Below are 23,232 nucleotides of genomic sequence, written 5' to 3' on the forward strand. Positions count from 1 at the left end.
ATGGGGAGATCCTTAATTAATCTGGATCTATTTACCTTCTTTCCCATTTTACAGCATTTTTATGTGAATCCTCCATCTGCACAGTGCACCAATGTGGAACTTCTTGGAAGAGATCTTGAGTGACTCGAGAGTTTGACTAAGCCATCCACACAGGACAAATCAAGTGGATGAAGAATTGCTCTGATTTTGACATCAGCACAATTGGGTGGACAAACAGAGCTTGTTCATCTGTGAAAGTATCTTCCCTATTCCTAGCCCAGCACTCTGTGCACTATGGCGCCACCTAGCGACCCTATTATACCTGATCATGAAGCGCCTGTACAAAATGCTCCGTAATTAGTCCTTGGCCCTCGGCTTGAAGACCTCCTGGGGAGGAGGGGCTGTGACCTCCTAGACCAGGGAAGTTTTCCCCAATATCGCGCCTCAGTTGGCTTCTCTCCTAGTTGTGCCCACTGAGGCCAAGCAGAATACATCTCCTTCCCTTTCCTGGTCTTTTGAATGTGACCATCATGAACTCCCGAAGGCTTCACTAACACTCCTTTGTTTCCTCTTGGGTGAAGTGGGGAATGTTACATTTGTACCTTGACTGTGATGTAGGGAACTCCCAGTGAGGAAACGCCCTCCACCAGTGCAGATTTCCCCCCTCTCTGCAGCTGAGCATCCTGCAGAGCTGAGGGAGGGGCACTGAGAGGCTACCCAGGGTCCCCCAGCACCTCTTCGCTCTGAGGCCAATTCTCGGCTACTATTCCATGCTGCCGATGCCAATCCCAGCACCAAGGGGCTTCTCTTAGAATCGTAAAAGATCTTGATGTCACCTGCCCAGAAGGAGAAGGTGGTCTGTGACCTTTTAATGGGAAGACAGCATCTGCTTCCATCAGCCTCTTTGCAGAATAGCTGCACTCACAGTCTTACTTTAATTTTTTTGTAGATCCAAGTCAGCGTGGCCCACCACAGTGGGAAGGGCCCTAAACGCGGGGCTGGGGAATTTGTCTTCCTCTCTTAGCCCTGCTTCTTTGTTTACTATTGTCTATGACCTCTCAGGCAAGACCCTTGACCTCTAAGAAAACAGATTCTTATGTCCTTATCAGTAAAATGAAAGGGTTGGCCTCCATTTTTTTTTAATGTTTTGATATCTTTATTCACATATCTAACAGTATTTCTCAGAATTTTTTTGGTTAAACCCCTTAAAACTCTGTCTTAAAACTTAACTGCAAATATTTTACAACTTATTTCTAAAGAATGGCTTGTTTCTCACATAGTGAAAACTGAGGGTTGGCCTCCATTGATCAGGGAATCAGCCCTTTGGGCCCTTTGTCAGTCTGGGGAGGCCTCCTGTAGGCGGTAGTGCTTGAGGTCAGCTTTGAAGAGGTTGATGGTCCTGGAGGTGGGAGGCCCAGCATTCCAGGTGTGGTGGACCCATGTTGACGCCTGGAGGTAAAGTGCCTTTACCTGACCTGTTCTCAGTGGGGTATTGAAACCCCAAATACCCCCTGCCCCTCTCCCCATTTGAGAAATAAAACTGGCAAATACAAACTTGACTCAGTTTGCCTTACAGTGTATCCTGCTTTTGACTGAAGTGCATGAGAGTAAAAAGAATGGAAGGGGTGTGTGTGCGTGTGTGTGCATGCGCCCTTCCATGCACATGTGTGCAGTCAGTTAAAAGAAATGTGCCATGAAAGTACCAGAGAAGCCCAGCTGCTCACAGGTACTTGGTGGCATAATGCGCCCGCTAATGAGACCTCCCTCCCTCTGGACCTGCCTTCTCTGGTGCTCACACGGCATCATATACTGGCTATTCTTCTCCATGGGCCACTTACAAACCTCTGCCTCTCTTTCCTGACCGCTATCAACTTCGCAAGGCTCAGGGGGATCATTAGTGGGATTTGTTTCACAAATCCTAGAGTCTGATACTTGGCGCCACTGACAAAAGGGTGCCCCTCCCTAGCTTGAAATGATCCAAAGAAGGAACCTTAAACTCCCATGGCCCAACACATGGGAAGGACAGCCTCTGCTGTGGCGGGATCAATGCTTCTGGGAGATGGGTTATTGATTATCCTCGAGTCACATTGGCTGCTGGTAATTATAGCAGGCTTTTTACTGCATAGCCAGCTTCACTGAGGATCAGGCTACAAAAATTTTTTTTCTATAAAACAGGAAACATTTATGCCCCTGTTAACTTTAATACTCCTGTGGTTTGAATGGGAGCAGAATTACCTTGGCCAAATGGGTTGTTTTCCTACCCTGTATTTCTGATGGAAATAATCTGGGTTTGTCCTTGTCTACAAGAGAGAGTAGAAGTGAGTGGAGAAGAAATTCCAACCAGAAATGACCATCCCCAGGGTGGCAGTAACAGAATTTCACCTTGGAAATCACCTAGAGTCCAGATACACAAGGAAATAGAGTTTTTGGACATGATTAATGCAGGATTTTTTCCCCCAGTGGATGGAGGAAGGTGGGAGGGAGTGAAAATAGATTTCTGTTCATTGGAAAAAAATGAAGTAAAGCTTTAAAAAGAGATCACCTGGGGATGATCAGGCGTGTAAAGATTGCCCATAGATACACCTAGGAAGCACCTTCCTTGTCTGGTAAAATCCTCTTGTACTTCATGCATGTTGGGAGTGGGGTGGGAGGGTGGAGGTGTGTGCTTGAAGGTCATGCCAATAGACTGTAAACCTGCATAGGTCCTGCAAAGGGCGTTGACCACCCGCAGACCCAGAGATCAAGACTCGTCACCAGTTTGGCTGAGGAGTGGCAGATATTTCTGAGAGCATAGGGAATGGAGAGCTGGAAGGGATATTAGAAGTCTGTCAAGAATGCAGCCTCCTCATTTTAGAGATAAGGAAAACATCTCAGAGAGGGTGAGTGACTTACCCAACCTCTCACAGCCAGTAAGCAGCAGAGGCTGAATTTGAACTCAGGTTTTTCTGACTCCAGGCCTAGTGTTCTCCCCACTGCACCACCTCAGTCAGGCCCAACACCCTCCTGCCTCCCCCTCCTTCCCTAGTACCGTGTCCGGCACAGAACAGCCCGTTTTATGTACTTGTTGGTTGGGTGATTTTGAGTCAGTTTTGCTTTTTTTGAAACCCCGTCAGCTACTAGGGTCTCAGGAGGAAAAATAGACAAGAAAGGTGTTGTGCCTGCCCTCAAGGACCGTGCAGTCTGTTAGGAGAGAGAAGACTTGAGATAGTGTGATGTGTGTGGAGTCGGAGAGGCTTGAGTGGTGTGCTCTGGGGTCCTTGGCGGAGATTCTCTTTGTTACCTTCTGTTATTGGCAATAATTCAGTTTGTTACTTTGGTGATCCATGTTTTTATTGGTAAGGTGCGCATGTGTGTGTGTGGAATGTGACCACTCCAAACCCTTAAAGAAGTGAGTCATTCTGTCCTTAAATTCATCCCTCAGAAGAGAGACCACACTGTCTATCCCTGGGCAGGGCACTGAGTCTCCAGCTTGTGGGAGGGATAACGCATTGGACCTTATGCTTTGTGAGCCCAGCCTTCAGGACCTTAGGGTCCCCTCCCCACAATTAGGCATTGGAGAAGCACATTAGTGGAAGAATATAGTTAAGTGCATTTAAAATAAAAGATTGAATGCTTTAAAAATTATCTATGTATTTCAAAGTGGGCAGCATATGGCTCCCCCACCTCATCTCCTCTTCCTCCCTTTTTCTAGCTCCCTGTTCTATTGTCTTCCCCCATTGGCGTGTAGCTCCATGAGGCCAGGAACTCTTGGCTTAGCATGCTGCCTGGTCCACGGTCTGTGCTTCGTACAGTGCTAGTTGACTTGACTTGGTTCAATTTTCCATCTCTCCCATGACTGTGGCTTTAATCTGTCCTGGGACAGAGCATTCTCTGAGGCTCATCTGGGGCCCTCTTCCCCCTCCTCTTTTCTTGTTAGGACTCTCTTCCCCCTCTGATCTCTATGTGATGTACTGCCCCTAAGTTCCTTGGGCTCCAGGGACTGTTTTCCTCTTGATCCTTCTGTATTTAGAGCCTAGCTCAGTGCCCTAGATCAAATCAGTGCTAAATAAATGTTTGGTGCATTGAGTTGACTCTGTGAACCCGATGAGAACTGCTAGGGGACTAAGTAGAGAAATAAGGTGGCTATGGATACAGAGTATGGCATACACTTGTTGGGTCTGATCTGCGTCTGTTGGTTCCGTTTTAATGCTTTTCTTTTTATAAAGAGAATTTGGTGATAGTGGGGATGTTATGGAGAAAAAACTTGTAAGGAAGACATTAGTGAAATGTTTCAAAAATTGCTGATGACATAGGAGAAGAGTTTCAAAAAAACTGTATTTTGTCCGGAAGGGAGCTGAGCACGAGACCCTGGCCAAGTGGCCCAGATGTGATGGAAGCTGGGTGCGGGCCGGTTCTTCATTTTAGAAAGAATCTTTCCCAGAATCCTCCTCTTCACTGTTTCCAGCCTTCATCATGGCGGATGGTGTGGCCCTGTTCCCCCGGCTCTCATCTCACTGAGCTTTCACAGGTGCTTGCTAAATTGTTGAGCATAGAAACACTGGGGGTCTTGTGAGCCCCTTGGGTTTTTCATCTTCAACTGGTCTATCCACATGCAGGGAATATAATTAAAGAAAACAAACCATTTGTGGACCTACCAAGGGTCACATAGGGTAGAGGTGGGGTTTGAGCCCAGGCCTTCTCATTCCAAATATGGTAGCCTTCCTGTCACCTTGAATTGCCTTGTGTGAGCCATGATGTCCCAGCATGCTGTGCCTATACAGTTCCCTTATGGTCCCATGGGAAGGAGGGCTAGGTTTGGAATCTAAGGACCTGGGTTCAAATCACAGCCCTACCACTAGCTGCCTATGGTATCTTGGGCAATCCTTTTCCTGTTTCTGAGATACAGTTTCCACAGCTGTAAAATGAGGGGCTTGGACGAAATGACCTCTGAAGTCATTCAGGCTGTCAGTACATTGTCCTTCTTAGAGGTCTTCGGGCAGAGGCTGGATGACGCTTGTCGATGGGAATCTTCTTTGGTTGCTCCTCCTCCTCTCAGGTCCCTTCTGTTGCTTCTGGATGTTTTGACGTCATGGTGTCCACATGTTTAGAAATGGTACATTGATCTTCTTGGAGAACAGAAGATGAGCAAGGTACGGATCCTGGATGGGTAGGTTTAAAAAGCCAAGCAAACCATACAACTCGACTGATCTTGGCTGTTGCTTTTGAAATGTCATAAAGATGTTTCTTGGGAGGCTTCAAGAAAATGGAGCAAAAAAATTTAATGTCCTTTAAGGTCTATTTTAAAATCAGTCTGCTGAATTTTAGACATGGAAGTCTCAGTCATTTAATTCTAGAGTGGAAGTAGCCATCATTCGTAGAAGTTAAATGTCAACAGGCATTTATTAAGTACTTGCTATGTATTGAACCTTCCTTTTTAACAATAATCTTTATTAATGCCTTTTGTTTTTACATTGTAGTCCTTTATGGATCCTTCATCCATCCATCCACTCATCCATCCATCCATCCATCCATCCATCCATCCATCCAGTGAGCCCTCCCTTGTAAGCCAATAAAACGGCTAAGTAAAACCAGTTGACGCACTGTGATAGTTTGTGACAGCATGTGCGCCAATTGGCACCAGCAGGCCCCCACCTCTTTTGTAGAAGGAGGGAGGTACATTTCCTCCTCTCTCTTCTAGCATCAAAATTGGTTTCTTTTCATTTGCATGATTGAAATCATTATTTATGTTCTGATTCTGCTTATATTAGTTGGCATCAAGCTGACTTTCAAAGTGTTCTCATTTATCCTTTCCTCCGGGACAGCACCATTTTCCATTCAGTTTTATCTGCCTGCCCCTGTTTTTTCAGCCCTTTTTCTCCCAGATGCACCCTGGATTTCTACCCTACCCCAGCACTTCTTCCCAAAGCCTCACTCCAGTCCTAGAAACCCCCTGTTGGATGTGTCTTCCATCTTTTTGTCCTCCTAGACCTGCCATGGAAGGGGAGCATGCAGGCCCACCGTGCCTCCTCTTCTTCTCCCTGGCTGTCATGTTGGATGCCCTTGTCTCACCAGACTCATCCCCTCCCACCTTTTACCTTCCATTGGAATGGAAGCTTCCTGAGGGCAGGGACTATCTTTTCTTCTAGTTATGCACTCCCATGCATATTAAGCACTTAATCAGTGCTTGTTGACTAATGGCTATGGACTTTATTGGCAGTTCTTTGCCACCGCTGGGTAGAGGCAGGGCCTTTCTTTCTGCTTTTGACTTGTCCTCCAGGTTAAAGGGGAAGACTGTCCTTGCCCTGAGCCCTCCTTTGGAGCTGTCCTATACCTCCTTCCTTCTGTCCTTCCAATCCCAGGAAGTCTTGACAAGTAACAGGACTAGTCTGTCAGTCCATGGTCAGCTCAATTTGTACCTTGATTTTTTATCTCAGAAGATTGATTGAAAGCACTTTGAAGACATTAAATGCCCTGTAAACATGTGCTCTCATGATCATCATCTTTGTCATTATTATTGCTTGTAATTCATAGAATCTAATGCATTTCCTCTGCCCAGCAGAAAACTCGCCACACCTGCTATGGCCTCCTGCAAACTTGTTTACAAATGGTACCTCATTTAATATGTATGAGCCAAGCTTAATATTTTAAGGAGCCTTGCAGTGAGATTTTCTGTAAAATGGGTCCATTGCTAATTAAAATATGAAGATGCACAGCTTTTGCTTCTGGCCTTGGCTCCAGCGACCTGGTTCTCGGTGTCCCAGCCTCTGACCCCACTTCTCTCTTTAAATTGCCGCTTTTCCCGTTATTATTTTCCTTGTCTGGGAGAGCCAGTCACTGACGTGAGGAGACACAAAAGCACATTTTGTGCTTGGGATCCTGATACCTGCGAGTCACCTGGAAGCAAGCAGTCTGAGGCCGGATATGAACTCAGGAAGATGAATCTTCCTGACTCTAATTCTGGTGCTCTATTCATTGCACTCACTGGCTGTGTGTATTCCCTTTCAATACTAAAGTAGTCTCTAAAACAAAATCTAGGCAGTGCAAAGGGAAAAGGTTTACGCCGCCCTTTGGTGGGAGTTTAAACAGCATCTGTCTTATCCTAGACTTGTCTATGGCCCACACCTGGTGGTCTGCCATTGTCCTGAGAGTCAGATGAGATGCACTCTGAGTTTGCCTTGGATTTCTCCTTCCGTGATTGCTTCTTTGTGACATCAGCCATGTGATTCCCACTGCTAAAGGGATGCTGAGTGGATTTAGACGGCATCCCTTAAGCCGTTTGCCATCAGACTTATGGTTTGTCACTGCAGACTTGAGATAGTGGCCAGTGACAATTTTCACTCTGGGTACTGGAGGTTGACCTTTTGTCTATCACGCATTTAGCAGGTGATTCTGAAGCCCTAAATTTTGGCTTTAGCGCTAGCAGGGCACCATGCGGGGCATGTAGGGAGTCAGTGTTTCTCCTTGCCCATTGATGATTTTCTTTCTCCCAGCTTTCATGTGGCTGGTGACTCCTAGATGAAGATCTCTCCATTTGTTCTGTCTGTTTCATACAGATCTAGTGATCGACATGGCATCGCCCCGTTAGTCTATGAGCCCTCTGAGGGTAGGAACTGGGTTGGCCTTATATCTTCAGAAGTCAACACAAGACCTGGCACATAGTAAGCTTATTTATGGTATCAGTGGAGGTTTTTAACTAAATTTGTTTCAAGTGAATTTAAATTTATTTTAGAAAGCTTTATGGTCCTATGTGGATGCCATGCAGTGTGTGGTATTTGGACTCGAATCCAATGCAGCAGTCCTCAATGGAGTGCATGCTAGGTACAGTGTGCTGGGTAAAGAAGGACTGTTCCTGCCCTCCAAGAGCTTACAGTTCATTGTCTGAGCAGGAATAGATGCATATGATAGTTTGTGGTAGGTTGCTGACAACTAGAGTGGAGACAGAAAGGTTTCTGGGAGATGAACGGCTCCTAGGAAGAATGCGTGTTTATGCTGATAAAGCCAAGACCCTCAAATTCCTTAGGGCGTGATATGAAATAACTTTAGAACTCAGCTCCTGAGGTTAGGGCTGTTCTTATGCCCATTTTACAGACGAGGAACCTGAGACAGACAGTAATTAAATGACTTGCCCAGGACAAATGTTGGAAGCTGGATTTGAACTCTGTCTTCCACTTTCTAGGGCCAATGCGCTATCCGCTAGGCCACCTTGCTGAGGGATTAAGTATTTTTCCCAAGGAACAGCAGGTGGAAGTGGCAGAGCGGCCTCTGTGTGTATATGCATTTATTTATTAGCGTTTTATTAATGCTCCTTCTTTGATCTACCATTCCTTGGCTGCATCTGGTGGCAGCTCCCTCTGTTCAGCACCTCCCCCCCCCCCCCCAGTCTGCTATCTCTCTACCCAGAGGCTGGAGAAGACATACACCCTCCTCAGTCATCCTTCTGAGTCTTCTTTGGTGCTGCGTTGGGAGGTGTTCTGGTTGATGTTGCTTTCTTGTGCGTTATTGTGGCCACTGTATACGACTTGCTCTTGGTTCTGCCCGCTTTTCTCTGCACCAACTCGTCAGTCTTCCCAAGTTTCTCTGAGTTCTTTAAATGCATTTCTTAACAGTGCAATGATACTGTGTTGTATTCATATGTTATATACAATGTTGGTCTAAGCGTAATTTCTGTCAGACTACAAAATAGTTTATTTAGTCTTTTGTTGTTGTTGTTGAGTTGTTCCAGTCATGTCTGACTCTTCATGACCCCATTCGGGGTTTTCTTGGCAAAGGTACTGGAGTGGCTTGCCATTTCCTTCTCCAGCTCATTTTTCAGATAAGGAAACTGAGGCAAACAGGGTGAAGCAACTTGCCCAGGGTCATACAACTACTAAGTCTCTGAGGCCAAATTTGAACTCAGATCTTCCCCAGGCACCTTATCTACTGCGTCACCTAGCTGCCCTATTAGAATTGTACAAAAAACATGGAGAAGGCTGACTTGGGAAGAGTAATTGAAGGTGTTTAAGCAAAGGCTAGCAGTCCATTTCTAGGGTGATGCATAGAGAATTCCGGTCAGGGTTGGGTTGGATCAGATGACCACTGAGGTCTCTTCTACTTCAGATCTGGCGGTCCAGCATTTTAGTGGCAGAGGCAAGACATAGGCTCAGGTTTGTAGTTCAGCACCCTGTCCCTATGGACAGCTCTAAGTTGTTATGGAGTTTTGTCTTGCGTGGATTTCAAACCTGCCTCCCCTTCCACTGCTTGGTGCTCCCAGTTGTGCCCTCCACATGATGGCCCTTGAAGCTCGAATAATGGCGTAATTGTGATACGTGTTTGCTGAATTGTGTTGAGCTGAATTTGAGCAGACCATCTGCCCTCGGGGAGCTAAGAAGCCTTGGGGTGACCTTCCATCTAGTCTATATTTCTCATGTATTCTCAATTTTGATATTTTCAACCCTCATTATCATGTCCACTTTTTGAAGGTGGGTATTGTTTTTGCTTTTTCTTTGTATTCCCAGCATATAGGACAGTGATTGTCAATTTAGGTCGATTTCCGTAAATATTTTTTGGACATTGAATGTGTGCTAAACTCTGGGGACACAAATAAGAAAAAGGCAGCCCTTGTCCTCAAGAATCTTCCTCCTAATGGAGCAGACATCACACAGAAAGAAGCTGGAAAATGTGGGGAGGGGATAGCAGGTGGGGGGTACTTGGTATGGGGCCACCTAGTTCTGTGGAGTTGAAACCAAGTAGAGCTGCGGATGGACAGTCCTTGAACTAGACATCCACTTTCTGCCCTCTAACGGGGGAATGCTCTGGGAGGAGCTTGGTGCTTTATATCCTCCAGCCCTCCAACCAGAGGGGAGAAGAGGCTGAGAGAGGGAGTGATATCCAAGGAGGTGGTGAGATTACAAGTGGTCAGTTTATCCTGGGAGAGGTTAATCACATAGCAAGTACTTTAAAAATACTTCTTGATGGTTAACAATGGCTAGCATTTCTATGTGTTTTAAGGTTCACAAAAAACTTTTACAGTGTCTCATTTGATTTTTCCCTGGGAGGTAAGTGCTGTTATTATCCGCATTTTATAGATGAGTGAATTCAGGCAGACAGGTTAAGTGACTTGCCCAGGGTCACACAGCTAGTAAGTGTCTGAGGCAGGATTTGAATTCTTATGTTCCCGATTAAGAATGCAGGGCTCTATCCACTTCACCATCTAGCTGCCTAGACATTAATTAATGCATAGGCTGGTTCACTCACCTAGAGCTATTAAAGAGATTAGAGTAGCTCCCACTCATCATCTCCCTCCTTGTTCACTAACAGGCCCATGTTTGCTTGTACCCCCACACCAAGTCAAAACATGTCCCTCCAGATGCTGGGGAGCTGTGTCCTGCTCCCTTGTGCCGGTCTCTTAAAAGATTTCTATTCTACTTATTCTAGAGCCCTCCAAGCTCACGGAGCCGAAGCCTGACTTTGCTCCCCCATGGAACATCTAACTCGTCATCCCCCAGTAGCCAGAGACATCTCACCCCCGCAACCCCCTCCGTGGTCACCGTCACCCACCACAAGTCACCCGCTGCTGCCCGAAGATCAAAGAGTCAGTATTCCGCCCAGCTCCATGACGTCCGAGAGGTAGGCCATGCCCTCACTCCGTGGTTGGGGATCCACTTTCGAGGGCTCTTGGAAGAATGAGCAGCCTCTGGCTGCTTCTGGAAGACCTTCTCCTGTTGATTGATTGGGACACGCAATCACATAGGGATAGAGATTCTGGCCCTTAGACAAGCAAAATCTTTAATCTTGAAATTTGTTTCTTATTTTGTTTTGTGAATGACTTGTGGTCTGCCTTTTCTTTTACATCATGTGTGTGGAGTCACACGGTAAAAATAGGAGGGGAAGGAGAACTATGATCACTTGGTCCTGGGCCTCAGTTTCCTCTGTTGTGAGAATGGGAGGGTTGGAGTATGTGACCGCTGAGGTGTCTTTTCCTTCTACGCTGTTGTCTCATGCACCTCCTCACCAGGCTCCATAGACCCTTGTTGAGCAGGGTTAGGGTTCATGGACGGGTTGGACTTGGTGGCCTCTGAGATTTTGGTGTTTAGAAGGATAGTCTGCAAAATTACCCCAGCTCATGGTGTGAGTGGAGGTGTGGCAGATAAGAAAAGCAGATCATGCAAAAACAACACCTTATCCCAAACCCCCTTTTGGCTTGGTGGGGGCAGTCTTTATTTCAGCCTGATGTCTGTATTTCAGACTCAGAGAGGATTGGTCTCGGGCACCCAGTGCTTATTCCTCAGTCTCTCTCTGCTGTTCTTCCTCCTCCAAGCTTAAACCTACTATTGGTGGACTGAATGCTGCTGGCCTGGGCAGGACTGGGTGGGTGGGTGGGGGGGAGGGGTAGGTGCCCAGCCCTGTCCCGATGTTTGAGAACTGAGAACTAAAATGGGAATCGTGATTCAATCTTGAAATTGTTGCATTAATGGTATCAACTGGATGTTTTTAGAGAAGGGATGTGAATGCTCTAAGCATTTTTTCCCTGAAATTAACTGTGGCTGTCACTCGGTGTGTGTGTGTGTGTGTGTGTGCGCGCGCGCACGTGTGTGCGTGCACGCATGTGATTTGTTGTGGTGAGATTTTGTGGATTTATTTTGAAGGCTTTTACTGCTGTATATAGAGACTCTCTTGTTTTTTGCTTTGTATTCACAGCACTTCACACATATCCCCAGTGTTTCATACATGCTGAGTGCCTAATAATTGCCTTTTCATTCATTTGTTTCTTCGAACGTTCATGTTGACTAGAGAGGTATTATCCCCATTTTATAGACGTGCACGCCGATGCCCAGCACCATGAAGTGATTCAAGCAGACAGTTAGTAACCTGTGGAGTCTAACCCTGGTCTCCTGATTGTCAGTGCTGTCCAACAGTGTATAATGCTTTTTCCCTTTTGTTCTGCTTTTAAATAGATAATACTTATTTTCTCTTTGATGTAGCCTGGAAAAAATGGAAATATTATAGGGCTCTTCATATCTCTTTTATAATTTTTAAATGAGCCTCTGTGGTCAAAACCACTATTAAGAGTGTGTTTTCAAGTCAACCCAATAATTCTTAAGCTTTTACTGTGTTCCAGGACACTGAGACCCCCAAATAGAAGTTTTCCTACCCTCCAGAAGTTGATCTTCCACTGAGGAAATGTTTGCAATGACTGTTCTGAGTGACATTTTCAGATGGTGCTGTACAAAGAGAAATATGAAATAAGAAGAAAGACTAGGGAGAGGAGCATCATAACTGGCTTGAAGGATTTGAAACGCCTTTTTTCTCTTAGGCCCCAAAAGACCTCAGTGGAAGTTACAAAGGCAGATTTTGGTTTGATGGCAGGAAAACCTTCCCAACCACGAGTGCCGTCCAGCAGTGAAATGAGCTGGTGAGGAGGGGTGTCCCCCTTCCCTGGAGGCATTCTGGCAGAGGTCGGATGACCACTTGTCAGGTGTGTTGTCCACTGTGGACTGGACTAGAGGTCCCTTCTACCATGCAGATTTTGTGACTGATTGTGCCCTGTGGCTTCTGCCTCAGGGAGATGCCCCTTTTAACTGGAGTTCAAAGGCGTAAGCCTGAGGCTTGGTAGCAGGATTTGGGAGAGGAAATGAGCTAACTTTCCCATTTCAATGATTCCTTAATCCCCGGCTTACCATCGGAAATAATAAAAAAAATGCAGAAAGCTTGTGATACTGCTAGCTCTCGAGCCTCAGGCATGTTAGAACAATTAATTAGGAGACATGCCTCCCTGGTTGCTCTAATTTGGTTTCTGAACTCTTCCCAGGACTTTGCGGGTGATCTCTCCCCCATATGCATTGGTTGCCCTTCATGTTGATAAATACCTTTCAAAATGAGGTAAAATTTTTAAAAAATCTCATGGATTTGGCAAAGTGTGCACAGCGTCTAATGCAATTCAGCCAACCTTTACTGAGGACTTACTCTGTGCAAAGAAAGTGTGCGTGTGGGGAAGGTGAAGGCAGATTTCCTGTTGGCTTTCGCATCCAGCTGTGTGAAGGCTCTAACTTCTGATCCTAAGGAGTTTCTCTGTGGACTTGGGATCGACAGTTGGATTAGAACCTTAGAGGAGGAAAGGGCCTCAGCCACCATCTAGTCCAGGGGCCCTTAATCATGTTTGTGTCATGCACCACTTTGGCAGTCTGATGGAGGCTCTGAACCCTTTCTGAAAAAATAAAAGTTTTTAAATGAATAATATATAATTGCAAAGAATCCAATTACATGGAAATCCAGTTATTAAGAGATGAAAAGGAAAGTTCATGGACCCCAGGTTAAGAACCCCTGATGTAGTCCAACCCATGGCCAAAATGGAGCCTCACTTCAACCTCCCAGACAAACCTCAGTCTTAATTGCATCAAGTATTCTGTTGTATTAATGTGCCACAACTTGTTTGACCTCTCTTGTTGTTGGACTCCAGTTTAGAAAACAATTATATTTAGATGGGACTCTGAAAAAAAGTTTAGACATCGTATCATCTTCATGATTTCTATAAAAAGATGATTTATGAAGAATATATTTAAACAGCGGACTGATGTGGTGATGAATAAAATATTTTAAATTCAGAAGGCAACGTATGTTTATGACAACAACGTCAGTGGAAAGGACAAAACAAAACTTAACTCTGGGTAGTCGTGATGATCAAGCTAGTCCGGGAGTGTGTTGGGCTCATTTTTGGGCCCTCTTCTCTTTACACTCTTTGACTTGGTGAACTCATCAGCTCCCATTTAGCCATCTCTGTGGGAGATTCGCAGATCTACTTATCCAGCCCTAACCTCTCTCTCAACCTCCCGTCTTGCATCTCCAGCTGCCTATTGAATGTTGGATTTCCTATTATTTTTCTCCTAAATCCTCATCTTCCCCTCCTACCTTCTCTATTACTATAGAGGGCACCACCATTCTCCTGATCCCTCAGGTCCCAACCCAGGCATCATGTTGGGCTCTTCACTGTCTCTTACTTCCCATATCCAATATGGTGCCAAGGCCTGTCAATTTCACCTCTGCAGAATCTCTCATTGATTTCACCTCTGCAACATCTCCTAATATGCCTCCTTCTCTCCTCTGACATGGCCCCCACTTTGGTGCAGACCCTCCTAAAGTGCAGATCTAACCAAAAATCCCCAGTGACTTCTTGTTGCGTCCAGGTTCAAATACAAAATGCTCTGTTTGGTATTCAAAGCCTTTCGTAACCAGCTCCCTCCTTACACCAGTCTCCTTACACCTTTTTCCTCTCCACCTTCTCTTAAAAAGCTTATTGTTTTTAATAACAGTTATCTCTTCTTGGCGCTTCCATCCCCATCATTGAGCCCTTCCTTATAAGAAATTAAAACAGTCAAGTGAAATCAGTGGATAGAGCTCAGCAGCATAGATCAGGTCTTGTCCTCATGGTGTGCACCTCTCTGCCTCGAGGTGGCAACAGGCATTTAATGAAGCACGAACATGCTAGGCCATGGCGATGCAGGGACAGAAATGAATCAGTCTTTGCCCTCAGGAAGCTCACATTCTATCATGGAAGTTACTTGACTATAAACCTGAAAAGCATCTCAGAGTCTTCCTCAAAAATATTCATTGAACCTCTCTCTGTATGTGCCCCTGTCACTAGTGGGAAAAATGCAGAGTGAAACTTTCCAACGTATCTGCTGATTACAACAATGAACCTTGATAAATGAGAATCAGAATTTATTTAGGTTATTGACCAGTGTGGCTGGTGCTCATCGACTGAATATTGATTTGTAGGAGGAGTGAGGAGTAGTTGTGTGGCCCTTTCGATGTATCTTCAAAATTATTCTGTAAATCAGTGAAAAAATTGGAGTCGCTTTATAGGAATTCAGTTTACACTCTGCTTTTCAGATTTTTATCAATACCTTTTGTTTTTACATCCCCTGGATGTCCTCTGTCTCTCTGTCTTTCTCATCCTAGAAAACTGTTCTTTATAGCAAAGAATTTTTTTTGAAAAGAGGAAGAAAAGAAAAAAAATAGCAAAACTGAGCAATAGATTGGAAAACATCCAGTCGATGCCACGATCCACACCCCTGGACACTGCTGCTCCTTCCCCTCCTCCCCCTCTGCCAAGGAGGTGCTGCAGGTGGGTGTCCTCTCGTGTCTCTCCTTTGGTGCCAAGCTCCAGCATCCGCCATTTTCCCATGTTTCATGGTTATCGTCCTTTCTGTTTATGTTGTCCTAGTCATTGTGTGCATTGTTTTCTTGGCCCTGTGTTGCATCAGAGCCCTGTGCTGCTGTACTTATATTTGTAACACATAGACTTGGCAGGCTTTCCATTATTAAATGTCCAGCGGTCTTTTAAAATGAGGAGCTATTCAATTAGCAGACCCAGCAAGAGGCAATTAAATTAAACCATGTATCCTTTCTTGGATTAGTCAACAAAACAATCTGTAAGTAGAGGGCCCAGACCCGCCCTTTAAATCCAAACATGCTAGTTAGGGGAGTGAGTAATGACTGCCTGAGATCCAGGGTCTTTTTTTGCATTTGGTTGAAAGCTTTCTCTCTATTTCAGGCCCGGCTCAGCTTCAGAAACTCATTGAGGCTCATGCATGTGTGATTTCAAATCCAGCCTTGGATACTTATTAGCTGTGTGACCCTGGGCAAGTCACTTAACCTCTGCCTGCCTTGGTTTCCTCATCTGTCAAAGGAGGGGTTGGCCTAGATAGCCCCTGAGGTTGCTTCCAGTTTCATATCTAGGATGCTTCGGTCCTAAATTCTTCTACCAAAAATGCCACCTTTGCTAGAGGAATCTCTCTCATGCACCTGGTTTATATGAGATGACCAGTGTAGAACCTGGGGAATCCAGTAGGACTTTAAATAGACCTTTGTTTTGTGCTTTGGGAGGATGGAGGGCAAGGGGTCTTATTTTGCCTTTTGATGTTAAACCTATGCCTCTGTGTGTGCAAGGGGCAGCTAGATGATACAGTGGATAGAGTGCTGGGCCTGCAATCAGGAGGACCTGAGTTCAAATCCTGCTTACTTGCTATATGACCCTGGGCAAGTCACTGAACCCTGTTTGCCTTAGTTTCCTCATCTGTAAAAAGAATTGGAGAAGAAACGGTAAACTACTCCATTATCTTTGCTAAGAAAACCCTAGTTGGGGTCATGGGGAGTAGGATACAACTGAAAATGAATGAGCACACATCCTGTAGAGGTCATAGTTGACCTTGAGAGTGGCCTATGAAATGTCAACGCCGGAAGGGCCTTCAGAAGTCATCTAGGCCGACCCCTTCATTTTACACTTGAGGAAGCTGAAGTCCATAGCGATGAAGCAGCTTGTCCATAAAGGTAGGAAGGATCAGATCCGGGATTCCAACCCACGTCTTCTGACTCCAGGTCTGATGCTTCTGCTGCCCCCTCAGATTCCTGCTGCAACATTTCTAAGAAGAAGTCATCCATCCCTGCTGCAGCATGGAGACCTCCGGCTGATGGGGACCCTGCTTCTTTCAGAGGCTGCCCGGTTTGGGAGCCGTATTACCTTGAGCACTCATCTGCTTCTTTGGTGCTGCCCGCATTGTGCCTAGCTGTCCCCTCTGTGGCCATGGAGGTATCATAGGGCAAAAGTGAACAAGGAAGACTCAGATGACATCCATAGCCAGCAGAGAGGAGGAGGAGCAGCAGCATTATTGAGGAAACACCCATTCTGCTGCTTAATGCTCTTGTTTCCAGAGAGCAGAGTGGGAGTAGGCCAGTCTCAGGTTTTAGGTACAGCAATCTATGTGGGCTGAACTTGTGCCTCACTGTACCATTTCTGGTGAGGATTCTGAGAATCCTGCTTGAAAGATGGTCTTCTGTTGTGGATCATTTCTGTTGTGTTTCTCCTGTCTCAGACCCAAGGAGAGCTCAGGGTTTAGCTTCATAAGCATCTTGGCTCCAGGAGAAGGTGCTAAGTGACAGATTCCTTTATGGCCTAGCCCTGGAAGTTTATCCCAGCCGTTTGAGGTTCATGGAGGTAATTGATTCAAAGCAAGGCCTCTAAATGTTGGTAGTCCCAGTGGTTAATGGAACTCTTTGGAAGGCTTAAGTGAAGGATTACACAGTGGGAGGGACTGGGTGACTCTCCCTTGGCACTTATACCATCTGAGATAAATAGACATGGGCTTCCTGGTCCTGGAGATCTCTGCAGAAGGGGCTTCTGCTTGGGCTTTCTTCTCTTTTCTTTTTTAAAGCAAATTTATTTGACTATTTGAAAGCCTTTAGGTGCAGGAATCTTTCTTTACAGCTGAGAGGAATTCCACATCTCGATTTTAGAAACCTTCGTTGCTGTCCTGTTTTATCTGTTCAGGTGTTCATTCTTCAGCTCCAAGAGCTTCATACTCTTCTTCCTAACTTTCCCCCAAGGGTCCATCCTTCATCGTATTTTGTGCTCTCACACTCATCTGAATCTTTTTGGAGTTTCTTTCTTTTCAGATGAAAAACCTCAAAGTATAGATGTTGGAGGCTAGCCTGATTCCTCACACACCCAGGTGTGGGTAGATGGGCTGGAGCTGGCCAAGGTAGGTGGGGGGCTGCCCAGAGTGTGATTTCCCAAGCTCCTCTGACACCTCTGAGTCTTGGGGATGGGGCTAGAAAACAGGAGAAATTGAGGTTTGGAGTGGAAATGAAGCCCCTCCCAACTGTGTCCAGATTGGCACTGACCGTTCCGTCACTAACCCCAGGCTGCTTTGGTCAAGCTTATTCTTTCTCTCTTGACCTCAGTTTCATTATCTGTAAAAAACAACAGCTAGGTGACTTCTAAAGACGTTGAGTTTAAGATTTCAGAAGGCCAGATTTGTGGTCAGAGGATCTGGCTTCAGATTCTATGTGACCTTGTATAAGCTCGTATAACTTGCGGAATTCTTGAGAAGTTGGCCTTCTTTGTCTCCCAGTCCCCAGACACACACACACACACACACACACACACACACACACACACATGACTGTCACAGAAGAATATCAGTGGACTGTGATGTACAACTTATATTGGCCTGAAGTGATTTGCCCCTATGTCCTCCTCTTACCCCCAGCCCCCTTCAGCAGATGGTGCAGTGTGTGGACCTGGAGTCTGAAAGACCCGAGTCTGTCTCAGACATGTCACCTGTCTTCCCTCCATTCCCTTATCTGTGAAATGGGAATATTTCTGCTGGATTTCACTATTATGTCTGAGCTCCTGCCCTCATAAGTACTCAGTTGTAATGCAAGTCTGTGAAGAGGAGGATTTGGCTTTTTATTTGAGGGAAGACATCTTTTATTTTTAGCATTATCCATCCACATTGTCTCGCCCTCTGCAGTATAAGCTGCATGAACCCCAGTGCCTGGCGTAATGCTGAGCACACTTAATGATTGTTGGTTCACAAAAGGAGGAGACTCCTAAGGAAACAATGTTTGCTTGGATTTTGGGGTGGACAAAGAACTGCTGTCCCCATTGTTTTTATAAAGCTTCACCTCCCACCAAATGGTGAGTGGGCATTTGAAGCACTTGTGGCCCCTCAGTCAGGAGGCTTCAGCAGAGCCTTGAAGTCAAGCTGTGACGGGCAGCTCACTTCTGCCTCCTGAGAGAGGAGGGGGAAGTGAATGAGGTGTGAGCTACCTTCTGGCAGAGAAGGGATGGTCTCCTTGTGGATTTAGTCACCTGTGAGGACATCCATCATGACCGCCACACTTTCTAATTACCTTGTGAGGTGCTCATGGCGATTTATGGGCTGGCTTGTTGGATGTGCTTGAAGTATTCGGCCAGGCACTGTTGGGTTGGGAGTGGGCAGAGCTCACAGGCGATGAATGCCATCTCTGCCCCAGCCTCGTGTGTTTGGGCATTCACTTGGTGCTGTACGGTCTCTCTAATTATAACCTAGCCTCAGTCAATCTGGAGATATTTCTCTGCTCTCTCCTTAGAAGGAGAAACTTTGCTGCTGGCTGTGTGCCCCATGCCAGTGTTTCCTTCCACGGCCGGACCCCACTGGCCTCGATCCATTGTCTGGTGTTTGCTTTGCTGCAGGGGATGGGGGAGCTCTTACCATTTAGGAAGGAGCTGGGTTTGTGCTTCTTTGCCACGCTTGTTACTTAGTGAGCAGGGTAACTTCATTACCTCGGTTGGGAGATCTGGTTACTAAGGCAACTGGTTACTGGGTTGGATCCAGGAGAAGTAAACTGGAAACCTGATAAGATCTCAAATCCTTAGAAACACCCCCTGGTGCACCCCCACGCAGCTCCCTGGCTGCTGGCCACCTCCACCACCAGCCTCTCCCATCTCTGTATCTCTCATTTCCCCTGCCCATCTAAAGCCTCTATCCTTGATCTCCTTCCGCCTCTGATTTTTAATCTTTTAAGAAGTTTTATTAACATCTTTTGTTTCATGCCACAGTAATTTCCTGGTGCGTGTGTGTGTGTGTGTGTGTGTGTGTGTCTCCATCTCCCCACAACCTTATCTTACAGCAAAGAGAAACAATTAGGCAAGTGTGACTATGTCAGGTGACATCATGAGCGCCATTAGCCGCATCTCTTTAGGAAGAAATTGTGCTTCAGCCTCTGCTTTTTGAGACCAAGATGTCTCGGAGCCTGGCCTCTTTGGGATTCATCCATCAACAAGCGTTTTGTATGAAACATTCCTACGTACCAGGCATTGTGTGTTTATTGAGGGCCTACCATGGGCCGGAGCTCACAGTGTGATGAGACAACAATTACGCAACTGTATACACACTATATCTGTATGGTCTCATGAGATAACAGTCAGATGACTATGCAGACGGGATGCATATATAAATGGGAGGCGCCTCCCCACTGCAGGGTGGAAGGAAGGAACATGGGAAAGGCACTAGGCTTACAAACACCGAGATGGAAACATTCCCTGCTTAGCTTATGTCCCGGTGTTATTTCCCAGGTGCCTCCTGTGTGCCAGGCTGGGTACCAGGTGCTGGAGATGTACAGAGGCAAAAATAAGATCCCTGTCCTCAGAGAGCTTATATAACAGGATAGGGACAGATCTGGTCATTAGAGTCCCCTGTGTGTGAGGAGGGCAGTGGGGGAATGCAGACATTTTGTGGGTGTGTATGTTCATTTGGTTCTCAGGTTACTGATCCTGCCTGAGACCTGGGGACAGTGTGGCCAGAGGCTCCAAGAGTCACGTGTTGCTAGATGTGGAGATGCAGCTCATTCTCATCTCTTGATGTAAAGATAAGGTGATTATGCCTTGCCACGGCCGGGCTTTCCTTTTCCTCCCAAGTGTGTCATCAGACTGTTCCATTCTACAGAAGCAGCCCTAAGAAACTTTATATTACACCAAAGTCCTTTCTCCGCCAGAGGAAGAAATGGGCAGTTTGTCCTTCCTTCTTGGAGGAGAGAAGCGGCCCCCCGCATTTCTCTTTGGCTCATCCACATCTGTCCTGAGAAGTTTTTTCCAGAAGGGGGTGGAGAGACTTTTACTCCCTGTTTGGAAGGACTGTGTTTGAATTCATTTGGTGTCCTGGGCTGTGAGGTCTCAGCGTATGAATGCACCACACGGGTTTGATCTGAAAGAAACACAGAGGTGTGAAATTCAGCCAGTGGGGGAGACTGGTATGAACTGATTCCAAGGGAAGGAAGAAGGACTGAAGATGCCAGTGAGAAGAACGCTGGGATCAGACTGAATGTTGTCTTATTCTGGCCCCCCAGAAGAAAGGAGGGAACGGATCTTACTCATTTCCCTGGAGAGAGGGGGGCGCTGGGGACCAAGAGCTACCTTCTCTGACGTGACATATCTAGAAATAAGACATAAATCTTGAAGGTGTCAATAAAACTCTTAAAAAAAGAGCCAGAAAAGGCCTTTTAGTTCAGGAATTTTTCTTCTTTTTCTTCTTTTCTTTTCTGCACAACGAAGGATGAACAAATTTCCCATCCAAGTTCATGGATGTCTGGGATCTTTGATACAGCACAACTGTTCATTTTACAGATGAGGAGATAGAACTAGAGAGGGAAAGTTACTTATCCAGGATCATATGGTGGTGTCAGAGGCAGGATTTGAACCCAGGACCTATGACTAAGATCCTGGACACTGCTATGCAGGCCCTCGCATGTCCTCTGCTGCCCTTCAGTATTGTTATTTATATTAACTGTGGTCATTGTGTAAATTATTCTCTTGATTCTGTTTATTTCTCTCTACAGCAGTTCCAAGAAGTAGAATCAAGTTGCTCTGAATTGCTTGTGTGTGTTGTTTTCTGTGGCGCACTATGATTTCTTGATGTTGACACCCTACAGTTTGGGCAGCCATTTCTCCCATTGATGGGTGTCCCACTTTGTTTCCGGTTAGAAATGATGTTTTAAAAAGCAATCCAGAAAACCTAATGAGATTCCAGATGTTTTTACTGATTGCCTTTGGGTGTTCTAGGCTCGTGCCTGGGTAATACTGCCCTGAGTTGTCCAGATATACCTTTATTTAGTAAAGAAGAGGAGAATGACCCGTGACTTGAAGGCTCGATGTGGGGACTTGACCGCGTCCATGAGTGAACAACTCTGCACGTTGTGTCCCAGATCCATACCCTCTGCCCCTTCTGTCCTGGAACATGCTCACCCGGCTAGTACAATGTTGCAGGAAATAACAGGTGCTCTCTGATGGCTTCAACTGATTGAAAAAACGTGACCGACTCTGCTTCTTCCAAGTCCAGGCCCTCCGCTCTGCCCTTTCTGTCCTGTTACACACTCAATGGGCTGCTGCAGTATTACAGGAAGCGATCTGTGCTCTCTGCCTCTCTGTCTCTCCTTTCCTCTCTTCCTCCTTCCTTCCCTTTTTCTCACTCGTCTTCCGGAAGAGGCATTCGCCTTTTTCTGCTTCATCACAGGGGGTGAAAAGAGGAGCTATGGGTGGAAGTTACCAAGGAGCAAGTTTGGGCTGGATACCAGGAGAAAGTTCCTAGCAAGGAGTGCCATTCCCAGGTGCAGCAGGCACCTCTAGAGGTGGTGAGCCCCACCTTGTGAAAGACTTCCAGAAGAGGCTGGTCCCTCCCCCAGACCCTGAGATCCTGGCACTCCTTTTCAGGAGATTTCTGTTCTGCCAGTTCTGGGAGGGGCTGCTGTGATTGGCAGTGCTGGGCGACTTGTCCATTGGCTGTGGCTGTGATACCCCTCTAGCCCATTTTGAGAATTTAAGAAAAATGAGAGAATCCAAAGCATCCCAGACCTAGAGCTGGAAGGGGCCTTGGAGGCCATCTGTCCCATTCTCATTGTTTTATACAGGATGAAACTGAGTCATGGGGAAGTTTAAATGCCTGGCCCAGAGTCACATCAGAAGTAAACGCTAGAGCTGGGGTTTGAACCCAAAGAAGTATATGCTTGTAAGGTACCATGCCTGGCATACAGTAGGTGCTTAAAAAATGCTTGTTCCCTCTCCCTATTCACCATTATTGGGAGAAGAACCCCTGAATGTATGCATCCTCTGTTATGGGAGTTGCTTGCCCTCTCTTGCTATGCGGGGAGCAGCCATGCTTTTGGCAGGCTCCCTCTTCTTAGAGAGTGAAGAATGCAAACCCAGAAGACAATTGGAACCCAAAGTTTGTCCTCCATGGTAGCCTAGGCAAGCCACGTTCTCACAGGGAAAGAGGGGGGAAAACCTGAGAGACAGCACCTTTCAGGCGGAGCTTTTCTTATTAAAGACTCACGTGCTTATGATGTGTTCTCAGCTCTTACCAGGAAACCTTTCTGAAAGATAAAAATTTAGTGTCTGCTGTCAGTTTTTGTGACCTGGGGAATTTTCATTTAGAAAGGGTTGGTTGGGGATCTTGCCTTCCTCACTCGGATGTAGGATGCCATTTGGTTCTTCAAGGCAGGCCAAATGCCAGCCCTCCTTCATCTAGAAGCAAGTTGGCTTACACCCATTTTTATAGCTTTCAGAGCTGGTCCCAGTGCCTCCTGCCAGGCAATCCTAGGGGTGCTCATCTGGCCTGGTCTTGCTGTGTCTGGGGGAGTTTGGTTCCCACTTCCAGGTGTGTGTGTATGTGTGTGTGTCTCTTGGGATGCTCTCTCTGTGGGGTAGATAGCCCAAAGACTCTTGGAGGCTTATCCCTCTGAGAGTTCACCAGCTCCAGTGGGTTCAGTTATCATTCCTGTGCAGTGATTCCCATCCCTACATATTTAGTCCTCATCCTTGTCTTGGGTTCCTGTCCCTCTTCCTTGGCTCCCTACAGGATGTGTCCCCCTGGATGTCCCCAAAGCATCTCAAACCAATGAGTCCAAAGCACAAATCTGTTACCTTCTCCAACAAAATTTAGCACACAGTTTCTGAGGTTAAGAAACGTACTATCCTCTCTTTTT

General features: G+C 46.1%; 1 protein-coding gene across 1 annotated transcript in view; it reads left to right on the forward strand.

Annotated features, from left to right (window-relative positions):
• The window catches only part of OSBPL10 (oxysterol binding protein like 10), a 235,570-nt gene that overhangs the window by 91,942 nt on the left and 120,396 nt on the right, over nucleotides 1-23,232 (forward strand). Inside the window, exon 4 of the mRNA XM_036760115.1 lies at nucleotides 10,372-10,563. Coding sequence (XP_036616010.1) covers nucleotides 10,372-10,563 — 192 coding nt within the window. The remainder of the gene's footprint in view (nucleotides 1-10,371; nucleotides 10,564-23,232) is intronic.

Source organism: Trichosurus vulpecula, chromosome 5 (assembly GCF_011100635.1).
Source record: "Trichosurus vulpecula isolate mTriVul1 chromosome 5, mTriVul1.pri, whole genome shotgun sequence".
NCBI lineage: Eukaryota > Metazoa > Chordata > Mammalia > Diprotodontia > Phalangeridae > Trichosurus > Trichosurus vulpecula.